General features: G+C 38.7%; 1 protein-coding gene across 1 annotated transcript in view; it reads right to left on the reverse strand.

The window, feature by feature from the left end:
- Positions 1-5,437: 5,437 nt before the first annotated feature.
- SELENOF (selenoprotein F) overlaps positions 5,438-26,358 on the reverse strand; it is a 33,439-nt gene continuing 12,518 nt past the window's right edge. The window contains exons 3-5 of the mRNA XM_036350067.1: positions 13,155-13,218; positions 7,145-7,194; positions 5,438-6,310 (exon numbers count right to left, since the gene is read on the reverse strand). Coding sequence (XP_036205960.1) covers positions 6,179-6,310; positions 7,145-7,194; positions 13,155-13,218 — 246 coding nt within the window. The 3' untranslated portion in view covers positions 5,438-6,178. The remainder of the gene's footprint in view (positions 6,311-7,144; positions 7,195-13,154; positions 13,219-26,358) is intronic.

The raw sequence follows: 26,358 nt of genomic DNA on the forward strand, positions 1-26,358 counted from the left end.
GAACCTTGAAGACACACAAAATAAGCCAGACACAAAAGGCCAATTTTTGTATGATTTCCTTTAAATGAAATGTTTAGAATACACAAATTCATATGGAAACCAGTTTAGTGGTTGTCTAGGACTAGGAGTATAAGGTGTGGAGTGATTGACAGAGGGTATAGAATTTTTGAGGGGGAATGATAAAAATGTTCTAAATTTAGATTATGGTTTTGGTGGCACACTCTGAATATACTAAAAAACCATTGATTTGCATACTCTGGGTGAATTTTAAATGTCAATTATATCTCCATAAAAATGTTTTCATATAGTCGGTTCTTAGTACTCATGGTAGTAAATTATGTTCTATAAAGTTGCTGCAAACACTGAATTAGCAAATATTGAACCGTTGCTCTTAGGGGAAATACAAGGTTAGTTTCCTGGAAGTCTTTGGTCACAAGAGTATTGTCAACCTATTCATACATGCCCTTGTTTTATGTGCTTCTATTTAAAGATACTTTATTTAATATATATTAGAGGCCTGATGCACGAAATTCAGGCAAGGGGCTCGGCCCTCGCAGCCCCTGCTTCATCCAGAAGGTCGTCCAGACAGTTGTTCTGCTGTTTGGTCTAATTAGCATATTAGCTCTTTAATATATAGGATTGTTGATTTATTAACATTGAACTCACGGACATAACATTGTCACTCATTCCTGAACAAAACTTACCTAAAACATTTATCTTTTCATAAGGCACATAGTGTTATTGCACTTAAAGAATACTAGATACCATTTCAGCACCAGGCTTAGGGATCATTTTAAACACCTATCTCACCAACAAAAAGCACAAAATGCCAAAAATGTGGCACTAAATAAACTGAAAAGGTTACCTAGAGCATGAGCTGAAACAAGGCAATGTCACCTTGTTTGGACTTGGCTGGGAATGGATGGGTGTGCCTCAGGTACTGTAATTGTGGGGTTAAAATTGCATTTTAGTGGTTCAATAGGTGAATATTTAAATACTAGAGGCCCAGTGCTCAAAAATTTGTGCACTTGAGGGGGGAGGGGGTCCCTCAGCCCAGTCTGTGTCCTCTCCCAGTCTGGGACCCCTCGGGGGATGTTCACCTGCTGGCTTAGGCCTGCTCCCTGGGGGATTGGGCCTAAGCTGGCAGTCAGCCATCCCTCTGGCAGCCCAGGAGCCCTCGGGGGATGTCCACTTGCCAGCGGGGAACAGGCCCAAGCTGCAGTTGGACATCCTTAGTGCTGCTGAGGAGGCAAGAGAGGCTCCCGCCATCACTGCTGTGCTGGCAGCCATCAGCCTGGCTTGTGGCTGAGCAGAGGTCCCCCTGCGGGAGCACACTGACCACCGGGGGCAGCTCCTGCATGAGCATCTGCCCCCTGGTGGTCAGTGTGTGTCATAATGACCAGTCATTCCTAGTTGTTCTGCTGTTAGGGTAAATCTGCATATTACCCTTTTATTATATAGGACTAGAGGCCTGGTGCACAAAATTTGTGCACTCGGGGGGGGGGGGGCGGGGGTCCCTCAGCCCAGCCTGTGCCCTCTCGCAGTCTGGGACCCCTTGGGAGATAACGACCTGCTGGCTTAGGCCTGCTCCCGGGTGGCAGAGGGCAGGCCCAATCCCTAGGTGCAGCCCCTGGTTGGGCTCAGAGCAGGGCCGATTGGGGAGTTGAGGCACCGCCCCCTGTCATGCACAGAGCAGGGCGGATTGGGAGGTTGCGATGCCACCCTCAGTCATGCTCAGGGTAGGGCCAATTGGGGGGTTTGGGCACCACCCCCTGTCACACTCAAGGCAGGGTCGATGGGGAGGTTGCGGTGCCACCCTGTCACACACAGAGCAGGGCCAATCGGGACTGGGGCGCTGCCCCGTCACGCACAGAGCAGGGCCCATCAGGGGGGTTGGGGCTCCATACCCTGTCACGCACAGAGCAGGGCCCATCAAGGGGTTGGGGAGCTCCCCCGTCATGCACAGAGCAGGGTCGATCAGGGGGTTGAGGAGCTCCCCCCTGTCACTCACAGAGTAGGGCCGATAGGGGAGTTGGGGCACCGTCCCCTGTCACCCACAGAGCAGGGCGGATCAGGGGGTTGGGGCTCCACCACTGTCACACTCAGGGCAGGACCAATGGGGAGGTTATGGCTCTACCCCATCACACACAGAGCGGAGCCCGTGGGGTGGGGGTTGGGGCGCTGCCTGGATCAGGGTGGGGATCCCCACTGGGGTGTCTGGCCAGCCTGGGTGAGGGGATGATGGCTGTTTGCAGCTGGTTACACACCCTTCAGGGTGGGGGTCCCCACTGAGGTGCCTGGCCAGTCTGGGTGAGGGGCTGAGGGCTGTTTTCAGGCTGGTGGGTGACTGAAGCTCCCAACCGCTCCTTTTTTCTTTTTTTTAAATTCTGGGCCAGCTTTAGCTTTGAGGCTTGGCTCCAGCTCTTAGGCCTCTGCTGCTGAAAGCAGGTTTCTGGCCTTTGTTTACCTTCTGTATTTGAAACAATGTTGTGATCCTGCTGGCTGAAGCCAGACAGACTAAAGCAGGTTTCTGGGGTTTTGTTTAGCTTCTATATTTGTTACAATGTTTCTAAAACTGCAAGCTCAGAGGCTGGCAAGGCAGGCGGGGAACGTTGGAGTACTCCATCACTGAAGCAAGCAAGCCTCATATTCACTTTAAGCTGCCTGGCTGCCGACTGCCATCTTGGCTGGCAGTTAATTTGCATAGTGCCCTGATTAGCCAATGGGAAGGGTAGCAGTCGTATGCTAATTACCATGTTTCTCTTTTATTAGATAGGATAGAGGCCTTGTGAATGGGTGGGGCTGGCTGGTTTGCCCTGAAGGGTGCTCTGGATCAGGGTGGGGTTCCCGCTAGGGTGCCTGGTCAGCCTCGGTGAGGGGCTAAGGGTCATTTTCAGGCTGCTCACACCCCCTGCAGGGTGGGGGTCCCCACTGGGGTGCCTGGCCAGCCTCGGTGAGGGGCTGATGGCTATTTACAGGCTGGCCACAACCCCTTCAAGGTGGGGGTTCCCACTGGGGTGCCTGGCCAGCCTGAGTGAGGGGTTGATGGCTGTTTTCAGGCTGGCCACAGCTGCGGGCTGGAAGTATCTGGGATTTATTTATCTTCTGTAATTGAAACTTTGTAGCCTTGAGCAGGGCAGGGCAGACGGGAAGCTTGGCTTCCTTCATCGCCAGGGGCAACCCAAGCCTCCTGCTCCTGCCACCATCTTAGTTGGGTTAATTTGCATATTTGCTCCTGCTTGGCTGGTGGGCATGGCTGGTGGGTGTAGCAGAGGTACAGTCATTTTGCATGTTTTCCTTTTATTAGATTAGATGGAACTCACCAATAAGGATCAGCGGTAGTTTAATTTTTCTACCAAAATGGTTTTTAAAAAAGTTTTGAATTTTAAGGTCTAAACTTCAATGTGGTCATAATGCTGAATAGATAAAATGCTGAAGTGAAGTATGTTTCAAGAGTGGTTACAGGAAAGAGTGGCGAAAGGAAAGTTTTTAGAGGCTTCACACAATTATTTTTAGTTTAATTTCCTCAGTATTTCTAAATAACCAGATTTCATGCTACTGATTCTTGGGCCAAAACTTTGAAAAAAATGTTTATATTTAATTAGCGAAAGTTTGTTTTGAATTTTTGAGCACAAATGCAGGCTCTCCTCCCAGAAAAAGTCCTCTATCACTACAGAATTTAATTAAAAGGTACTTCAATTTTCAGGTAAAAGAAATACTTACCTAATTGTACTTATATCTGGAATCTGTACTCCTACTTTCCATGTATTTGTAGACATGCTTTCACATACTAGCTACTGCCAATTTTAATTTCTGAAGTTTTGCAGTATTTGCTTTCAAAAGTATTTTCTACACTTTATTAACTTTAATTTTAGACTAGCTTTCAAGCCTCAAACCCTCTAAAACAGGAAATGTCAGTTCTTGCTCACAGTTTCTTATAAGAGGTTTTTGCCAAATTCAGAAATTTAGAGATAAAGTAACTATTTTAGGTTATAAGTAACAATTTTGGCAGGGGGAGCACATTTATAAATATCAAGTGACTATTATATACCTATACTTGTGAGGTTGACTAAGCGTAATCTAATGTCAGAATTGGGCTACAAAATGGTACTTTTTGGATCAATACTCATATCCCCTTTTTGGTAATCAAGATTTCTTTGTTTCTTCAAAAAGCTTTTAGCTATTCTTTAATTTAAATTGGTGAGAGTTGGAATTGGCTGATTAACTCAAACCTCCCAATTAAAATAGTGAAGGTTGGTAGTTACACATTTATTCAAGAATTTCAAGCTTTGAGATACTGTGGGGTTCTTTAGCCTCTTTTGATCTCGCATAATAAAATGAATATAACAGACATTTTAGGCTTCTCTTCATTTTTTTTTTTTTTAAATCCCACTGCCAGATACTCATTTAACAAGCTCTTCCTGCCTGCAGACCAGTCCAATTAGTTTTCTATGCCAATCCCATAACTTTTGCAGTTTTATCCCTTCTATCCTACTATTCTTCTGTATGTGGTGGCAACTTCTCTCTTGGTATTTCTCCACTGTCCATGATTGGCTTCACTTCCCTCTTGTTCTGATGTAATAACCACCATTAGATATTAGTGCCAATTTATCCAGTGCCCTGTATTATCAAAGTGATGGCCTCTCCATTACTGATGATCAAAAGTAGACCATAATCTGTTTGTTTGCTAGGACTTCTGATAGTATTTTATTTTGACTAAACAAATTGCCCAGGGTGTATCATTCTCTTGCTGGCTTTAAAGACATACTTCTTAATTTTAAATATAACATGACACAAAATGCTAGTAAAGATTAATAGCTAATCTCAATTAAAAATAAACATTTTATAAACATTTCCTAGTAGAGCTGTCTTTAAGGACTTCCAAATATTCTTCAGTAAGATGGTTTAATTCAAAATAAAAAATTAAGCAAGTTTCCAGATTATAAGAACTTAACCTGACATTAAACTGACAGAATAGAATTTCTGATCAATTTTTAGTAGGCAGTTGAAATGACCTAAAGTAATTTGGATGAATGTTGTTTTTAGCGAACTACTTTTTATGAAGTGAAGTCACTTTCACCAGATAGAGGGTTAAGCAAAAAAAAAAAAAAATTATTAAAAAACCATAAAAAAAAATTATTATGAAAGAGTTTGAGTCAAACTGACAACATATGCCAGGGAGCAAGATGTCAAATGTTCCTGAAACATTATCATTTTTAACAGCTCATAAAAATTCTATAATTTGAGATACTTCTTATGCAAGATAAAAATGTATTCATAAATGAAAGCACTTTAAAAAATAAAATTGCTAGACAAATATGAAGCACTATTATCCACAATAAGAAATTAGAAAATAAAGGCTTATATGAAAAGAAAAGTATACTGAGAAAGGTATCATTTTTAAACATGAAAGGACAAATCAGAAGAAAATTTCAAATTCAGATTTTTGAAACTTTTAATTTATATTTTGGTCTTACAAATAATCATCTTTAAATGACTTTTCTGTAAGAATGTAGAGCACAAGAATTTGCTAAATATCAGATCCACACAAATCCTGAAAAAGGTTTTCTGTGTAGTCTTCATTAACGCAAATCTGTGAATATTTCATTCTTACAGTAGATCTTGAATCTGTTTCACAATAACAAAGCCATAAAATTTTTATGCAGTTCACTCATTATATACTATAGCGATTCTATTAAAAGGAAAAGCTGGGGAATACAAAAATATGAGAAAATCTGAGGATCAAGCAACCTGTTGAGGCTCGGTCTATCTTATTTGCTTTGTAGTTTACTGTCATTACTTTCAAAGAGCACACAGCATATGAGGCACAGTAGTAATCATCTCCCTTATTACCTCCCTAATTTAAAAATCTGTAGTTTGTAAAACTGGACCAATTATCACAAACTATCATTTGCATAATTAACCACAAGTCTATTACAAAGCACTCTGTTAGTGGTACCAACAAATGTAGGAGGCTAGAAATTTATAAAACATGAATTTGTGAAACTTGCCAAGTCCTTAGATATCTTGTGCTGTGCTGCCACTTCAACTTTTAATTAGATGTTTACTGCCTCACAGTAAAAGACTGATCAAAGGATGGAAGCAAAGCTAAATTATTTTCTAGGTGTTCTAACATTTGATAAGGTAACAAAAGCACAGGACACAATTTAATCAAAATTTATATGCGTTCCAACTTTTCACTCAGAAATTCTTCGACACTGTCTGTGTTCCATTTGAGGATGCTTAGTTCTTCAGCAATGTTCCCATTGTCATCCAAAAGCTTTAGTACAGGGTCTGAACCACGAACATACTACAAAAAAAGAGGGATATCATTTTACCTGCTTAGAAGGTTTTCTTTGCCTCAACTAAAATCAAAATCAATGCAATACAGCTTAACTGAATTTAATAACAATACAAAAAAGCTTTAGACATATCACAACAGGATTCAAAGGAAATCTTTTGAGAAAGAAATAAAATTTCATAAAAAAGGGCAATCTAAAAACTTATAGTTTATCTCTAAAGAGAAAAATTCTTGTTAGTATCAACTTGGTTTATTTAGGATTTAAGCTTATTATTGACTATAACAAATATTTATTGCATATATGATATTCTCTCACTCTCAAAAGAGTTTAAAATCTAATGGGGGAAGCAGATAAGTTAATAATTAACGAGAGAGAATGACTATAAGAACAATGCTAAAATAGGCTGTGCATACAAATTATCAGATAGAACTCTGCATTGGACTTTGAATTTTCTTTGGTTTAAGAAACCTAACAATTTTATTGTAATTAGTTTATAATTAAGTTCAATTTCTGAAACTTCCAACCCACTAGTTAGGTCCAATATTTCGCCAGAGACCTGTGAGAAATCCTTATTCTGGTTAAATGTGACAACAAACATGACCTCAATCTTCAAAAAAGAAATAAGTTAATGCTGGAAAAAAGGGATTCCATTAAAATCACCTTACCTTGGGAAGTGGGGAGGACAGGAAGAGACTAATACATAGCTCATAGACACAGACAAGAATGTGGTGGAGGCTCTGGGGGGTGGGGACTGGGTAGAAGAGGGCAAAGTGGGGAATATGGGGGACATCTGTAATATTCTCAACAATAAATAAATAAAAAGAAAGAAAAAATCACCTTACCTTGATTTGTAGTCCTCTGAATAGTTTGGGTTTATCACTTCTGACAAAAGCTTAAGAGAAAAGAAAAATATTAAAATTATTCATTTCTAAATCCAAGCAAGATACCAAGATCAAAACAAAAAGTAGAAATAAACTCAATAAGTGAAACATTAGATCCTATATGAAAAAATTAAGGTGATTCAAACAGATATAAAAATCTAAAGACATATCATACACTTCAATGGGAAAAGTGCTCTTATAAATTATTAAGGAAATATTTTAAGGTGTTAATTGTTTTAAATTAATTAAAACCTCATTTTCCAATGGGATTCTGAGCCCTTGACAAAATGATAGGTCAGCTAGAAGAGTAAATGTGTGAGGATAGTCACAGTTTAGAAAAAATATGGAAGGAAAATTTGTTCAATTGCTTTTTAATGTAGGATACTGATAACAGAATAATAAATCTAGAGATACAAATATCTGCAGGAATTTTTTAATACAGCTAAACTATCAAATCAGAGAGAGGGAGGCAGGGAGGGAGATAGCGATTATAGGTGTTTGCGTCTGGTGTATGTGAGTGAATTAGTCAATACATACTTTTAAGAAAACTGCCGGGATAGAGCATCAGCCTGCGGACTGAAGCGCCCCAGGTTTGATTCCGGTCAAGGGCATGTGCATGGGTGGAGGGGCTCGATCCTCAGTGGGGGACATGCAGGAGGCAGCTAATCCACGATTCTCTCTCATCATTGATGTTTCTATCTCTCTTTCTCTCTCCCTTCCTCTCTGAAATGAATAAAAATATATTAAAAAAAACAAACTGCCAAATTATTTGAGGAAAAAAAACATAGAAAAATAGTTGGGTGTCTACATCATATCTTATATCTAAATAAATTTAGATGATTAACGTTTTAAATTTACTCAACAAATATTTATGGAATACCTACTGCATGTTGCATAACAGAGATAAAGCTATATAAAATAGACATAATTTCTGATTTTAAGGAGTTTACATTCTGGAGGGAAAGAAAGAAGCTGAATAAGTAAGTAATAACAAATACATTTAGTTAAAAAAACAACAACAGAGAGTTTAAGAATACTACCACAGAATTTAATACAGACAACTTGAATATGGAATACAAAATTCTTCTCCTAAGCATGACATTAAAAGAGATGCTCTATAGATATGCCTACATAAAAGTGGAAATTTCAAGACAGCAAAACAACACCATTAACAAAATAAAAAGTGAAACAACATATGGTAGAAAAATCATCTCTAACATATAATTTATAAAAGTGCTGTTGAAAATTATTAAAAAAAATATTAGGCAGAGAAATGAACTAAGGACAGGATTATGTCATGTGCAAATAGGTAGATGGTCAACAAACATTTGAAATAAATGTCCAGCCTAATAATCAAATAAGTGTCAAATAAAACAATGAGATATCTTCATTCAGAGCGACAAAAATGAAAAAGAAAATTTAAGGTTAGAGAGAAGAATTTTGCTGGGGATTAGCTGTGGGAAAAATATGAATGGACACATCCTTCCTGAAAGGTATTTAGCCAAATGAATTAAAAGTCTTAAAATGTACATACTCTTTAAATCTGCAAGACCCCTTCTAGGAATTTCTTTACTCTAAAGATATAATTACATGATCATGCAAAGATATGTTATAAAGCCTAAGTGACCGGCTGACCGGCTGGTAGCTATGACGTGCACTGATCACTGGGGGGCAGACACACAATGCAGGAGCTTCCTCCTGGTGGTCAGTGTGCTCCCACAGCAGGAGCGCCACTCAGCTAACAGACGGGGGCCAGATATCAGGCTGATGAGTGCTGCTGTGGCAGCGCTAGCCTCTACTGTGGACACTCCCCCTGTGTGCCCAAGAGTGGCTGCCACGGCATGTGCAACAGGGCCAGGAAGAGCAGGAGCTACATGGCACTGAGCCTGGCCTTGGGCTCCTCCCTGGCCACCTGCTGCTTCCCTCACTAATTCGTGCTGTGCAGGATTGACATGAACAGCGGGCTGGAGCCTGACAAGCTAGCAGGTAAGGCCGGGCTGTGGCAATGCAGATCCCTGTAGGCCAGGCTGAGGGACCCCACTGGTGCACGGATTGCACCAGGCCTCTAGCGTTTAACATAAAGTCCTGCTAACCAAGTCTGGAAATTTGGAAATAATCTAAATGTGTAAAGGCTATTGGTTAACTAAATTAATATGAACCACACTATCAAATGCATCAAATTATTAAAAATTACATTAATCTACTAGTGGCCTGGTGCATGAATTTGTGCACATTGAAAGGAAATTAATTAGAAGAAATATTTTAATACTGTTATTTGCCCTTACTCTATAATAGAATGTCAACCAAATTCACGACCAACAATGACAGATGGAAACACACGTGCGATTGGCACCAGCGAGAGCTTTATATGTATTGCGCATGCGCGAGTCAACTTAGCCTTTTATATACATAGAATAAACTTGCTTAATTAGACCTGCTTTCTGATGTAGCTAAATTTTTTCCAGCCCAGTGAAGCACCCTAACTTCTCTTTCCAGTAATTGTCAGTAACACAGCAGTAAATATCAACACGAAGCAGATTATTACTGTCAATCACACAGGGAGAACAAAGGTAAAATATTTAACTGCAGCAGTGTTTGACTATATTCTGTGAGAAAACCTTAAGTCATTTTCAAGGTCCACTATTTCTTACTTCTTTTCAGTCAAGTTTTTAAGCTTTCTAAATCTCCGTTTTCCAGGTAATGAAAAGAAAATAGGATTCCACTGAGCCTTCTACCTACCTACTTAGGAATTCTGTGAGGATCAAATGAGATGAGGCATGGGAAAATGCTTCACAGACATTTGGTTATAGTGTAAAATGTTTGCACCTGGTTATAAAGTAAGCCATGTTCCTGGCCTGAAGAAACTCTAAGGAGGCTAGTCGCTAGGGAGAGGAAGCCGGGCGTTGCTACAGGACATTATTACCTGGATGGACACTTAGCATATTAGCCTTCTATATATATAGATACTAGTGATATAGAAGGAAACAGAAACATAAAAAGCAGATTATAGATCAATTTGTTTCCTATGGTTGTTTAAAAAGATGAATATAATTTTTATACATTTATGTTCATATTTATATATAGTTATCTATAAATATAGTCAGAGGGATAGTGAAATGCAACATTTATAAAAGTAAAAATACCCAGAAGCACTAAGCAAATCTTTATAAAAATTAAGTGAGAAAATATAAAATACTTAGCATAATAAATATAACAAAAAATGCTTACTATTATTTTAATGGGGGGGGAGTCATATCTAAAGTACACAGTTTGGGGAAGTTTTAAATGGATAATTTTCCTTTTAGGGGTTTTTGTTCATCTACATTTTACCAATATTTTAAGTAATGATTATGTCTAATAGTCTAAGTTAAAAAATTTAGAATAATCTTTCTAAAATGAAAACAAATGAGATGTTTCACTTAGATATCTGATAGTTCATAATACCAGTTCTATTACCATTTACATCATTCTTTCAGAACTTATTTTTTAAACTTAGAATTAACTAGCAATAGCATTATATACATGTTCCATTATGAAAGTTTTTATATAATTGCTTTTAGAACACACAAAGATTAATAAATGGGTTTTCTTTTTCTTTTAAGGTTTTGAGGACTTGTGGGAATATAGTTTATATCACATCTAAATTTCCCCTACAAAATTTAGTTCAAAATAAAACTGATTATGTTATCCTGGCTTATTATAATACCTAATTTTATCCTTTAGGATTTGTCCAAATACTCTGCAGACTCCTGAATCCACAAGCAAAACTGACATTATGAAATGCTGTTGCATTTTCATTATCCCTCTGACTATATGCACAGCTGTGAAAAACACCATTAGACCCACAGTATGTTCCCTACTATATAAGAAACCTCTCTGGAGAAAAGGATTATTCTTATATCTGCTGTATCCATCTATAACAGAGCCTCACACATGTAATAACTTTCATTCATTGAATAGATTTTTAACAGGCTGAAATGCATGAACAAATTTAAAAGAAATATTAAGAAGAGTCACTAAATGACTATTTTCATCAGTTCTCTTCTCTATTCTCTAAGCATAGATTCAAAAACCTTCTAATTTTGAATGAAGAGAATATTTGCTGTAGTGGCAAATCACATTTTATAGGCAGTAAATTAACCATTTAACAGATATTTGAGTACTTATTACATACACATGGCACTAGGTGGTGAACGGGGCTCAAATTTAAAAACAGAACCTAGCTGCCATTTCTAAACAAGCCTCTCATGCAAATCAGGCTTAAGGGAGAAGCCTGCACTAAGCTGCCTGCCTGAACTGCCTGCTTGCAGTTTTCCCGTCAACTGAGTCAACCCTTATAAAGGAGTTCCTGTAATCCTATTTTAACCAATAGGACTGAGACTTTCCCTGTCCAATCAGAGCTATTCAGATATAGCTCCGTCAGCATCTTCACTGACCAGAGTGGTTCCATTCTGACCAACCAGCACAGTGCCTTTTGGACCAATCAAACGTGAGGACTTAGAGTCCTTATTTGCATGAATATGGACCAATCAGGCACCAGAGGCAGGCACTTCTCTCCCTATAAGTCAGCTCCCCTTTGGCTCAGAGAACAAAGACTATATCCTTGGACGGAGCTGAAACACTAAAGACCTTTTGCTGGAGCAGAGCAGACAGAGCGGAGTGGACCAGAGAAGGGCAGAGTGGCGCAGAGCTGTCTGTATCACAATTGAGTTGTTTGCTCTGAACAAAGTTTTCTTCTTCACTGCACCCCAAATTGGGATTCCTTTTGGCACTGTACTGGTACCAACAACCATATTGATTGATACCTCAGAAAAGTTGTTTCATAAAACTGATTTTCAAGTAACACAGGAACAGAATAGAAAAAGCCTTAGCCCAAGTATTTTTGGAACTGCAAAGCTCCATTATGGTTTGCTTATTCAACCAAAAGAATAAATACACTTTTATAATTATCCTTTCATATATTTCTCCTTAAAATTTCCTGCGGACACATACAGCATGTATCACTTCGTCTCTTCTGCACCTCAGGTTTTATGGTAATTAATTCTATTCTCGACAATTTGTCATTTAGGACAGGTCTAGTCTCACTAATGTAATTGTTCCTTAGGAGTTTTACATAAATCAATTCACATTTAAAATATACTCCAATGAAATGCTATTTAAAGGGATGACATTTACATCTGGTAAGAAAAAAGTTCTTGTAAAATTTATACTTCGTAAATGAAAGACTCCTTTGAAAAAAATAACGTCATCACGTCTTGTATTTAAATCTAAATTTCATATATTATGCTTGCTTAAAGTAACCTGGTATTCAACAATTACTATACAACTCTACCTTTATGAAAAAAATTGTGGGGGAAATTCACAAGCTATTGAGAAAGTATCATCCTAAAGGTTATTATTTGTGAGAATCTATACTAATAAAAGCCTAGGTGGCCCTTGCACCCTCGTGTGACGCCCCCACGTCATCACTAGATGGCCAGCAGGGGAGGGCAGTTGTGGGCAATCAGGCTGGCAGGGGAGGGCAGTTGGGGGCGATCGGGCCAGCAGGGGAGGGCAGTTGGGACCAACCAGGCCTGCAGGGGAGGGCTGTTGGGGGCGACCGGGCTGGCAGGGGAGGGCAGTTGGGGGCGATCAGGCCAGCAGGGGAGCAGTTAGGTGTCAATCATGCCAGCATGGGAGCTGTTAGGGGGCGATCAGGCTAGCAGGCAGAAGTGGTTAGAGGCAATCAGGCAGGCAGGCAGGCGAGTGGTTAGGAGCCAGCAGTCCTGGATTATGAGAGGGATGCCTGACTGCCGGACATCCCCCGAGGGAGTCCCCTGATTGGAGAGGGTGCAGGCTGGGCTGAGGGACACCCTCCCACCCCCTGCACGAATTTTGTGCACTGGGCCTCTAGTATTTAATAAAATTATTCTTGTGAAATGCTGTTTTTAAATTATTAAACTGAGAATTTACTAGAGTTAATTTTACATACCTTGGACTTGTGGGAACCTCCCCAATTTTCATCCACAGACTTCAAGAATAGCTCCTGCATATAGCTACAAAAGAAAAAAAATTTTTTAAAAACTGCTATAAATTTTAAAATGTAGTTCTAAAATAAATATAACAGTTAAGCAGATATATATAGATCATACAAATGTTAAAGTTGGATACAACTATCTAGTTCCAGTTCAACAGAAAAGGAAACAGAGGCCCAAGATATTAAATGGTAGTAGTTTAATTTCTACTTGGAGTATTATAAACCTAGCCAAAAAGAGAAGAAGATATGGAGACTTGACAATGAATTTGAATAGTAAAATGTCCTAGAAAGTTCTTCACATAATCTCAAAAGATTTCCTACAGTTTTTTAGGATGCTAAACTGAACATAGGCATGTATCCATCTATCCACATAAATACTTAATGAGAATACATTGTGGTTGCTTTTAAAATTAAGTGATCATTGTGTTAAACTTAAATAAAAACACATACCTTTAAAATGTAAATACAGTATGTTCTATGTAAAGATACTATAGGAAAATCAGTAAAATCTCATTATAAAAAAATGTAAATATTTTCCCTTCAGGAATTTAAGTTGACAAAATTCAGTGGTAAATATTGCAGAAAGCTATAGAACCTGCACTCTCTTTATAGTAAAAGCTCATTATAAGAAGCTCACACACAAATATTTTATTGCAATTAACTCAGTTGAAATGGATTCAATGATAAACATCATTTATTTATTTATTTTTTTGTAGCCGTAGAGCTTGACCATTCTTTTTGTAGGGACTTGGGAATGCTGTGATTCTGAGAGAAGGCAGGCAATGATAAGAAAATGCTATAATCAGCATTATGCTAAATGAAATAAGCCAGTGAAAGATAAATATCACATGATCTCACTCATATGTGGGATATAATGATCAACATAATTTGATGAACAAGAATAGATCCAGAGACAAATGGTAGGGGAGGGAGGGGGGTTAGAGAGCAACCAAAGGACTTGTATGCATGCACATTAGCATAACCAATGGACACAGACACTGGGGCGGTGGGGGCTTGCCTGGGGTGGGAATGGCTGGGGGGAGGGGCGGGGTGGGATCAATTGGGTAAAAAGGAGACATGCAAAACTTTAGACCAGTGGTCGGCAAACCATGGCTCGAGAGACACATGTGGCTTTTTGGCCCCTTGAGTGTGGCTCTTCCACAAAATACCACGTGCGGGTGCGCACGTACAGTGCGATTGAAACTTCGTAGCCCATGCGCAGAAGTCGGTTTTCGGCCTGGGTGAGTCTATTTTGAAGAAGTAGGGGTATGTTCGCTGAGGCTGACCCCTCAGATTGAGGACGTTTTTAGCAAAGGCCAGCTTAGGAGTACCCTAATTAAGTTAATAACAATGTACCTACTTATATAGTTTAAGTTTAAAAAATTTGGCTCTCAAAAGAAATTTCAATCGTACTGTTGATATTTGGCTCTGTTGACTAATGAGTTTGCCGACCACTGCTTTAGACAATAAAAAAAAAAGAAAACGCTATAATCATTTTATGTTTTCTTAGCATTTTAGACTTTTTTTTTAATTGTACACTCACGAGCTAAAGATGGATTTTACCTTTTAAATTCTAAAATAGCATGAATCATGTAAACTTTGCATGGTTATTTTTGGTACTTTGAAAAATATAGAAAAGCAGAGTAGAAATTTAAAAATTATGCTAATTCTACCTACCAGAAATATAGTGGCTTTTCCACATTTTGGTGTTTCTGGGCTCTATCAGTGTTCTTAAGATTTTTAAGGGTCTCTAGCCCTAGCCGGTTTGGCTCAGTGGATAGAGCGTCGGCCTGCAGACTGGAGGGTCCCAGGTTCGATTCTGGCCAAGGGCACATGCCTGGGTTGTGGGCTCGATTCCCAGTAGGGGGCGTGCAGGAGGCAGCCGATCAATGATTCTCTCTCATCATTAATGTTTCTATCTCTCTCTCCCTCTTCCTTCCTCTCTGAAATCAATAAAGAAATATATTAAAAAAATTTCTTTAAAAAGATTTTTAAGGGTCTAAAATACTTTTGAGAATCTGATTAAATTATGTTTTAAATTCAGGCTATTCATGGACTCTGGAATCACTGATGGATCTCAGATGAAAAACTCTGAGGATCTCTAAGATTCTTTGTAGCAGCAAAAATTTAAGATTAGGCTGACAAAATTCTATAAAATAAGTTGCTTTTGAGTAAGATTTGGTGAATTTTGATTAGAAAAGTCTCCCCACCCACAAATATCTTAAAACATGTCAGGCCATATTACCAAAAAGTTCATAAGAAGATGTTCAACTAATCACTAATCATTAGAGAAATGCAGATCAAAATCACAATGAGATACCACATACTATATGGGTGATTCCACTTCTATGAGGTAGTTAGTCAAATTCAGAGACAGAAAGTAGAATAGTGGTTGCCAGGGACTGGGGGAGGAAAGAACAAAGTGGAGGGGGTTACTGTTTGATGAGTATAGAGTTTCAGTTTGGGAAGATGAAAAAGTCCTGTTGATAGATGGTGAAGATATTGCACAACAATGTGAATGTACTTAATGTCACTGAATTGTACACTTAAAAATGGTGAATTTTGTTGTGTGTCCTAGTATTTTATCAGAATTAATTTAGGAAAATAAAAAAATAAGCCATTTTAAAATTTGGTTATTAGATTTATCTTTTATTTGCAAGTTTGTGACCTCTTGTAATCTCTAGTGGAGATTCCATTACCTTATATAACAGCATTTCTCTACACCACTATTTCCCAATATTCTTCATATCATCACACGGGAAAATGGCAACAACCTTATGGAGATTGGGATAACAGGAGGAGGCTGTTATAGCTGGGGTTTCTGCTCACTTAGTTCCTCCCCATTTGGTTGTCTACAGACTGAAGGACTCAATATCCTAGCATACCTATAACCCATTCATGGAAAGCACTTCTCTGCATCATAAAATACCAACTGATTAATTACAAATACTAGACATACAATCTCTAATGAATAGCAGCTCAGATGTGACCTTCTGGAAAACTATTATTGGTCTTCTATCTCAATTGGGGACTTTTCACATAGTTCTTGTTCTCATCATAATGAACTATAAATAGTCTATTACTTCACCATGGACAGGAAATGTCTTATTTATCATAATTCCCCCAGACCTGGACACAAAGCTGCTCAATGTGTGTGTGCTGAATGGAATTATTCATATAACAGAATTAAACGTTTCTTTTTTCATCATGTAACTTTCAAAATATTTCAAGTTCCTTTGACATACTTTGTAGACCGTGCTTAGTTACAGTCTAGGATAAACAAAAAGAAAATGTAACTCAAAGCTGCATAACATTATTCAAGTCAAGTACTAAAAATTTTAATTTGTGATGCTAAGTTGGCATTTTACTTATGAATTTGTAGTGTTCATAGGAAAACATTTGTTTTTCACAATGAATAAATAAATTAACTACAAATTATGGTAAATTTTCAATGCTCTATAAAGTACTTATAGGCATCTTTGACATCACACAAATTCACACAAAAGAAAATACAAGCTATGTATAATAGGAATTCTCAAGGACATAAAGTATGAAAGGAGTATAAAAGGTTAAAACTTTCAACTCCTTGACTTTCACCCTTATCATTTTTACCTGTTTTGAAAAGAAAAAAACCCAAAAAACTTTAGAGAGGGAGAGGGAGGCTGGGAGGGGGAGACAAAAACATCGATATGAGAGAGATACATCGACTGGTTGCCTCTCATACATGTCCCGACTGGGGATTGAACCCAAAACCTAGGAATGTGCCCTGACTGGGAACTAAACCTGAAACCTTCCAGTGCATGGGACAACACCCAGCTAACTGAGCCATACCAGCCACAGCTCATTTTTACTTTTTTAAGTAACATCACTGGGATACAAAAATGCTTACCTTCAAACATTTATGCAAAAATACCAACAGAAGATAAATCAAAGCAAGTTATAAAACTCTTATATAGAAAACTTATATTTTTTATAGCAAGTTGGTGGGCCTCTTTTCTATATGCATTAGAGAAGCCTTATTTGTATAGAAAATCTAACCCTAGGCACTATAGGTTATAGTACTAGCCAAATAATTTAAATGGAACTACACAGACACCTTTAGAAAAATACAAAAATGATACCCAAGTCACAATTTTTCCTTTTGGAGTCTATATCTATTTCCATATTACTTGCAATTGCTAGGTTTTCCTGAACTAATAGAATCCTCTAGGTTGTAAGTAGAAATATCTAACTATTTCAGCTCTATGATTCATTTATCTAATTTGTAACAGGATTTTTATATGTATTAATTTCCACTCATTTAAAAATAAGTGATTTTTATTATTCTTAAACTAATTTTCAGCTTTGTGGTTAGCTAATTTTCCCCCAATTTAAATATACTTTAAGTACAATAAAGATTTATTTGTATGTATATCAATTTTAGATTCTGTACATTTCATATATTTTCATTGTAGAAAGACTTTCCTCATAAATTACTATTGGAATATAATAACTCCTCCTCCAGTAAGAGCTTATAATGAAGTTTTCATGTACAGGAAAAAACCAAGAAAATCTTTATTTTGTGGTGGTAACTTTGCTGTAAGTAAAATCTAACTGTGCTGCTACAAATTAGTTCAGATTAACAGCAAGACAAAAAAATGGCCTATGCTATTTCTCATATTGCTAGATTCCAAAGTAAGTTAATTCACAACACTAAACAAAGGGAACACTTGTGAATTATGTACATTTTCTGAATTAATTTTTACTGCCACCATCACACTGCCAACACAAATCTATATAACTGGTCCAAGTCAGAAATATTCTACTACTTTCCAACACTAAGCATCTAACGACCAGTCGGCCGTTCAACCAATCAAAGCGTAATATACTAATGATATGCTAAGGCTGCTCAACCGCTCGTTATGACGTGCACTGACCACCAGGGGGCAGACAGTTGACTGGTTGACCAGGTGATATAACATGCACTGACCACCAGGAGACAGACTTTCTGACAGGTAGGTTAGCTTGCTGCTGGGGTCTGGCTGATTGGGACTGAGCGAGATGGGCTGGACATGCCCTGGAGCCCTCCTGTGGTCCCTTCCCGCTGGCCAAGCTCCCACATCTCTCTCAGCCCCAACTGTGCACCAGTGGGGTCCCTCAGCCTGGCCTGCACCCTCTCGCAATCCAGGACCCCTCGGGGGATGTCGGAGAGCCGGTTTTGGCCCGATCCCACAGGTGCATGAATTCGTGCACTGGGCCTCTAGTCCTATATAATAAAGAGGTAATATGCAAATTAACCCTCACACCCTCACAAGATGGCTCCCTATGACCGGGCTGGCAGGGGGGTTAGTGAGGGACAACCAAATGACTGAACAAGCAGGCTGCGTGGGGCAACCAGGCTGGCTGGGGGTGCCACGAGGGGCGACCAGGCTGGCAGGGGGGGCAGTTGGGGGTGACCAGGTCGGCGGGGTGGGGGGCAGTTAGGGGCGACCAGGCCAGCAGAGGGGAGCAGTTGGGGGTGACCAGGCTGGCAGCGGGGGGCAGTTAGAAGTGACCAGGCCGGCGGGGGGGGCAGTTAGGGACGATCAGGCTGGCACACAGAGGCAGTGAGGGGCAATCAGGCTGGCGGGGGGTTGGGGAGGAGGACAGTAAGAGGCAACCAGGCAGGCAGGCAGGCAGGTGAGCGATTAGGAGACAGTGGTCCAGGAGTGTGAGAGGGATGTCCGACAGCTGGAAAACCCCCAAGGGGTCCCGGATTGGAGAGGGTGCAGGCTGGGCTGAGGGGACCCCTGCCTCCTGTGCACAAATTTCATGCACCGGGCCTCTAGTTTAATATATTTGTATTGGTGATGATATCTGTGACTCTAAAGAAACATGACAGTAAGAAAATCTTGAAATAAACTAAGTTAAACTAAATATCAAAATTTTCATATAGCATGGTACTGTTACATTAAACAAGGAGGCCATTAGACTGGGTTGATTCTAAGGCATTAGCAGCCTATGTAAGCAAACCAAAACCTAAGCCTGTAAAATGCTTCGAAGTTAAGAAATCAAAAGCTAAGACAATCAGATACACCAACTAGTCTTTCCCAAATAAGGCAACTGCTTAAACTATAGTCAATCAAATAATTTCCTTGCTTTGCTTCTGCATTTTCTCTATAATAAAAGTCTTGCCCCTAACTTCTGTTGGTGGGATGCTTCTAACCATTTCTATCTGATGCTGCTGGGTTTGAGTTGATTTCTGCTCAAACTATTAAAAATTTTAATATGCCCCAGGTTTATCTTTTATCAGTACAGTGAAAAGATCTCAAGTTATAAAATCAAATGTGTATATAGTCCAATTCTGGCTCCACCATTTACAAGCATGTCCCCTTGGATGAGTCACTCTCTCTGAGCTTCAGTTTACTGTTTGAACAAAATATATTCACTATCTGCTGGAGTGGCTTTAAGGAGTTAATAAAAAAGCAAAAATCCTGGATTTTTTAGATGCTCAATAAGTAACAACAGCTATTCTAATACTTTGATACTAATGGTTAAGCTTAACCATTTTCATAGTTAATAGTATTTTCTGTTCTGGGACTATTCAGGGCTATCATTCATTATTCTTCTGTAATCAGAATGGCCACTCCAAAAATTTCTCAAGCTTTCAAATTCAAATTATGTTAGAGCAGTGTTTTCAACCTTGACTGTACACTTGAATTAGTTGGAAAGATTTTGAAAATTACTGATCCCTGGAACCTACCCCAGTCCAATTAAGTTAGTATATTTATTGGTGAGATCCAGGCATCAGTATTTTAATTCTTGTTACTACTTTAAAAACTACCCAAGTGATTGCAATGGGCAGCCAGGGATGAGAGTAGAATCATTGCCTTGAACTATAGCCAACTATTAATGAGGCAAAAATTACAAAACAATCAAACAGTAGGCTTTTGCTCAACAGACTAAACAAATTCTAAAAGGTAAATCAGATAAGGATTGACTAAGCAAGACAAATGTTGCACTATTCTGTTTTCCTTTATGAAGTATTGCTTGTGGCCATTCTTATTTTCGAAATCCTCTTTTTTTTTTTTTTTAAATATATTTCTTTATTGATTTAAGAGAGGAAGGGAGAGGGAGGAAGAGATAGAAACATCAATGATGAGAGAGTCATTGATTGGCTGCCTTCTGCACGGCCCCCACTGGGGACCAAGCCCGCAGCCTGGGCATGTGCCCTTGGCGGGAATTGAACCTGGGACCTTTCAGTCCCCAGGCCAACACTCTATCCACTGCGCCAAACTGGCTAGGGCTCGAAATCCTCTTTTATTTAAAGGCAAAACTTTAGTATTACTGAAACTCAATAGGATGATTAGAAAAAACTGCAAACAGTTGGAATATTAAGTTGCAATATGAAGAAAATGCTCTAGTAAGTGAAACAAAAGGAAAATTTTAACTGCTGAATAGAATTCAGATCTGAGGAGTAACTATTTTATAGGTCTACTGAAGGCTTGCCCTTGAATAAAATGTAGGAATTTAAAAATAAGGAAATATAACTCTAACATGATAAAAGCTGAGTATAAAGTTAGACTTAAATGAAAGACAATTATGTTACACTCAAATACATAAGTGAGCCACCCTTCAAACATTAATTTTATTCAGTGTAATTTCTCAAAATCAATATTACTCCTTTCAAACATGCAGATTTTTAGCAAAATTTGGCCAGCTAATTTTCAGGGAAAATGTTTTCACCAAAGCCACATGGTTAATGATCTACTGATGTTTTAAGTTGTTTTTTTTTTTTTTTTTTTATGATGTTTTAAGTTTTAATTCATTATTCATCATCAAATCATTCCATATTTTCTGATATTTTAAAAAATGCCTGGAGTGCTAGAAACAATATGTTATAATTACACATGGACAAATAATTAGGGTAATAATTCTTTTGTGATCTAATAGCAAGCTTTTGTCAAGATTTCACTTTAAGGCACTGAAGCAGCAGATATATAAGGCAAATGGAGTATCTGTTGACACTTCCATAAATACTCTAAGGACATTCTTACATAGGAATAATGAATGAATATTGAGGATTTGGCAAATATATTTAAGTTTTACCTTTTAGCAAACCAAGTTGGAAAGTAGAACTCTATATTATACCCCTGAGATTCATTTTTAGGTGCTGTCTACTGCTCTCTCTCTCTAAAAAAAAAAAAAAAAAAAAAAAAAAAAATCTACTCAACTCAAAAAACAAAATAAAGCAATGTATCACTACTAGAGGCCCAATGCATGAAATTCATTCAAGGGTAGGCCTTCCTTCCCCTGGCTGCTGGCACCAGCTTCCCTCCGGCTACTGGCACCCAGGCTTCCCTCTGGCACCTGGGACCCAGGCTTCCCTCTGGCTGCTGGCACCTGGGCTTCCTTGGCCTGGCGCTGCCGGCGTCTGCTGCCACCCCCCACCTTTCCTCCTCAATCGACTGCCCTGCTAGCCGGTGGCCTGGGCCTCCCTCTGCGGGGTGATGGTGGGGTCCCCTGACCAATTGCATCGCACCACCTTGGCTGGCCTGGAGCCAGTGTGTCATAGCATGGTCGTCCTGACAGTTGTTCTGCTGTTTGATTTGCATATTATGCTTTTATTGTTATAGATACCTAAGGAAGTTCCTTAAGTTGAAAACTTATTCTATTACACTATTAAAATGCTATTCCTTTTTGTATCTTTAGTTTCTGCCTTAAGATAGAGAAAGCTATACAAAATAATCAAGGTAGCATTTACCTAACTCAAATTAGGCTCTAAGGAAGGTAAGAATACACTGGGGGAATTGTTCCATAAACATACAATCATTGTTCCACTAAGAAAGCTCAATTAAAATGTACAAAAATAAAATAAAATTAGAAAAAAATCTTTCTTTGACATTACTCCATTCTAAATTGGAACATTCAAACTCTAAAATCTGAAGAATAAAAGAATAATGTTTCTTTCAATTCTATGAAATGGAATAGAATTTGTACATGCACCTAAAACAATTTCATCAGTAGAGTTGAGCATGTTTGATTAGATTTTCATCTAGAAACAAAACCACCCACAGATAAAGACATACCTTCATACATACTTAAGCTGCAAGTATGAATAATCCACTTTATCACTTGGGAAGAAATTCAATTCTACAGATACTTAGGAAATATACAATGAAAGGAAACAACTTGACACAACATCACTAGGTCAAATTATCTAAAAATTTGGTAAAAATGAGTCTAAGCTTAAATATCATAGTAAATAGTTTGTTTTTTAAACTGATGTTTTCTTTTTTTAAAAATATATTTTATTGCCGAAGCCGGTTTGGCTCGGTGGATGGAGCGTCGGCCTGCGGACTGAGGGGTCCCGGGTTCGATTCCGGTCGGGGGCATGTGCCTGGGCTGCGGGCACATCCCCAGTGGGAGGTGTGCAAGAGGCGGCTGATCGATGTTTCTCTCCCATCGATGTTTCTGGCTCTCTGTCTCTCTCCCTTCCTCTCTGTAAAAAATCAATAAAATATATTTAAAAAAAATATATATATATATATTTTATTGATTTTTTTTTACAGAGAGGAAGGGAGAGGGATAGACAGAAACATCGATGAGAGAGAAACATTGATCAGCTGCCTCTTGCACACCCCCCACTGGGGATGTGCCCGCAACCAAGGTACATGCCTTTAACTGGAATCGAACCTGGGACCTTTCAGTCCGCAGGCCGACGCTCTATACACTGAGCCAAACCAGTCAGGGCCATAGTAAATAGTTTTTAATAAAACCACCAGGCCTCTTCATAATAAGTAAAAATACTTTAGAAAATGGCATACTATTTAGTATGGAGTATTCAATCATAAAAATTCAATGTTTTGTTTTTTTTTTGGCTCCTAAGTGTTTTTTTTAAAAAATACAACCTATTTCCTGTTAATTTGAAAAACTGAGATCCAGACAAAATATGGTTCAACATCCAACTTTCAACATCCTCATCAACGGAACATGAAGGTTCTATATTTGGTAGCAAAAGCTGCTTTTCAAAAGAGAACACATTTGTGTTAGTGTTACTATCACCACTCCATTACTGAAAAAATTGATCCTCATGGGTAGCTCATTTGGTTAGAGCATTCGTTGTCCTGATTCACCAAGGTTGCAGATTTGACCCCTGGTCAGGGCACATATGAGAAGCAACCAATGAATTCACAAAATAAATGGAACAACAAATTGATGTTGCTCTCTCTGTCATTCTCTCTCTTAAAAAAAAAAAAAAAATTAAAAATGTTCCCAACACTGATTATTCCCAACCACTTAGACAAAACACTGTCTACATCATCCACAAGGAAACAATAAAAAGAGGAAAAGGTCACTGGGGACTAGAGACTCTGACTAAATGGTTAACAAAAAAAAAAAGGGGGAGAGAAAAATTTGTCATAAAAAGAGGCAATTATGATCATTTTTACAGATAATAATTACTTAAGATATTCTAAGTTTAAGAACAGATACAGCCATGGCCAGTGTGGCTCATTTGGTTGGAATGTTGTCCTGTACACCAAAAAGTCAAGGGTTTGATTCCCTGCCAGGGCACATGCCTGGGTTTTGGGTTTGATCCCCAGGCCCAGTCAGGGTGCATGGGGGAGGCAACTGACTAATGTTTCTCACACGGATGTTTCTCTCTCTCTTTCTCCTTCTCTCTCTCTCTCTCTCTCTCTCTCTCTCTCTCTCTCTCTCTCTCTCTCTCTCTCTCTCTCTCTCTCAAAATCAATGAACATGTCCTCAGGAGAGGATTAAACAAAAAAGAACATATAAATCCAAAACCTTTAACAGTATTATTTAAAACTTAAGAGCAACAATATAAAATTTAAACAAAAGACTAGGCCATTACACACATTTTTATTTTTTACCTACTGTTTGACAAGCATAATATCAATTTTAGAATTCATGGCCTTCTAAATTAAAACTTTTAACACATTTCTTCAAAAAGTAAACTGCAAAGGCAGTTTGTTGCTAAGAAGTATGCTTTATTAAAAGTTACCCTCTGGCCTGGCCAGTGTTGTTCAGTGGTTGAGGTCACAGTTAGATTTCCAGATAGATGCCCAGATTGAGGGCTCGATCCCCAGTAGGGGGGCATGCAGGAGGCAGCCGATCAATGATTCTCTCTCATCATTGATGTTTCTATCTCTCTCGTCCTCTCCCTTCTTCTCTGAAATCAATAAAAATACATTAAAAAAAAAAGTTTAGACTATGAGGAAAGAGGTGGGGTGAGAGGGTAAGAGATCAACCAAAGGACTTGTATGCATGCATATGAGCATAACCAATGGACACAGACAGTAGGGGGGTGAGGGCATGTGCTGGGGTGTGGGGGTGGCCAGGGAAACATCAATGGGGGAAAAAGGAAACATGTAATACTTTAAACAATAAAGAACTTTTTAAAAAATGTTACCCTCTGTTGCTGCCCCCTCTCCCATCCATCACTGCCTTAAGGGGCTACCTTGTAATTAGTTGAAGTCCATTATAGCTTTCTTATGTTGGGGTGATAGGTTTCTCAAGTAAGAACACTGGGAAGCATTCTCATTCATCCCTTCCCCCTCCAATCCAGTTAAGTAAATAAATCCTTTAAGTTTTATTTTTTGCCTAAATCTTTTTTAGAACTGTCCCTTCTCTATCTTTACTACCAATATGTTGGCTTAAGCCCCTATATCCTGCTATATGTTATTTTTCCAGCAACAGTATTCCCCTCTGCCCTATCAACTATGGTTTACACCAACAACTAAAGTTATTAAATTCTCAATCTGATGCCAGTCCATTGTTTTTAAAATTCTTTAATTTTCTCCCCTGCCTATAGGATAGAGTTCAAATTTATTGAGCAAGGTACATAAGCCCTACTTAATAGTCACCATCTTTCATCATAATCAAGCTATCTGATTTATCTTAGATGGTCATCTTTCTCATGACTGCCTTTTCATCAACTTTTCCTTCTGCCAGAGATGAGCTTATGATCTTTCCCCTGTTATTTTTCTAACTCAGTGGTTCTCAACCTGTGGGTCGCGACCCCTTTGGGGGTCGAATGACCCTTTCACAGGGGTCGTCTAAATACATCCTGCATACCAGATATTTACATTACGATTCATCACAGTAGCAAAATTACAGTTATGAAGTAGCAACGAAAATAATTTTATGGTTGGGGGTCACCACAACATGAGGAACTGTATTAAAGGGTCTCGGCATTAGGAAGGTTGAGAACCACTGTAATCTAACTTATCATAGGCATCAACTTCTATATAAACAGGTGGTAATATTTACCTGACCTGTAAAATGGTTATATCCTTCCTTCTGTGTTTTCTTTTAATTGACTTTAAAGAGAGGAAGGGGGAGGGAGAGAGGAAAAAGAAGGAGGGAGGAAGAGAGGGGAAAGAGGGGGGAGGAGAGAGGGGGGAGGGAGAGAGAGAGAGAGAGAGAGAGAGAGACAGAGAGACAGAGAGACAGAGAGAGAGACATTGATGGGTTGCCTCCTGTACTGACCAGGGATAAAACCAGCAGCCCAGGTATGTGCCGCCACTTTCTGGTATAAGGGAGGACGCTCCAACCAACTGAGCCACACTAGCCAGGGACCTTCTGTGTGTTTTCAGTCTAACGCTCTCCCAACTGAGCTATTTCGGCGACGCCTATTCTGTGTGTTTTCATAGCACATGAATTTTTTTTGTTTACAGTACAACACATCTCACCGAATTCTTATTTTTCCTCTGCCTCCCATCCCCCACTTAATAAATTTTAAACAGTTTATTTTTAATTCTTTTGTTGGTCACTTCCATAATGATTAACATGGTTATATCTATAGTTCTCAATATATCAACTTTAAGAGATTTATTGATTCCTCCATTCTTCCAACTTTTATTTCTGATTCTTTTAGTGGTTACCTTTATAACACTGGATATTAGGTTTTTAGCTTAAGAGAATATGCTGCTAACTACATTCTAGTAGTCCATTTTCCCTATTTCTTCTACTTTTCAAGGCCATGACTATTGCCTTATTTTGGCATTCTCAGAGCCTATACTAAGAAGATATATTTAGTGTATAAATGGAAAGTTTATTTTGACTCTGAGGTAGGCATATCTAGAAAATGTAGTTGCAAAATAACCCGAGGATAAATAATGAATTAATTTAAGGGCGTATGTCCTTTTTAAATATACTATGCAAATGTGGCAGAATGTTT

The sequence above is a fragment of the Myotis myotis genome, unplaced genomic scaffold, assembly GCF_014108235.1.
Source record: "Myotis myotis isolate mMyoMyo1 unplaced genomic scaffold, mMyoMyo1.p scaffold_m19_p_2, whole genome shotgun sequence".
Taxonomy (NCBI): domain Eukaryota; kingdom Metazoa; phylum Chordata; class Mammalia; order Chiroptera; family Vespertilionidae; genus Myotis; species Myotis myotis.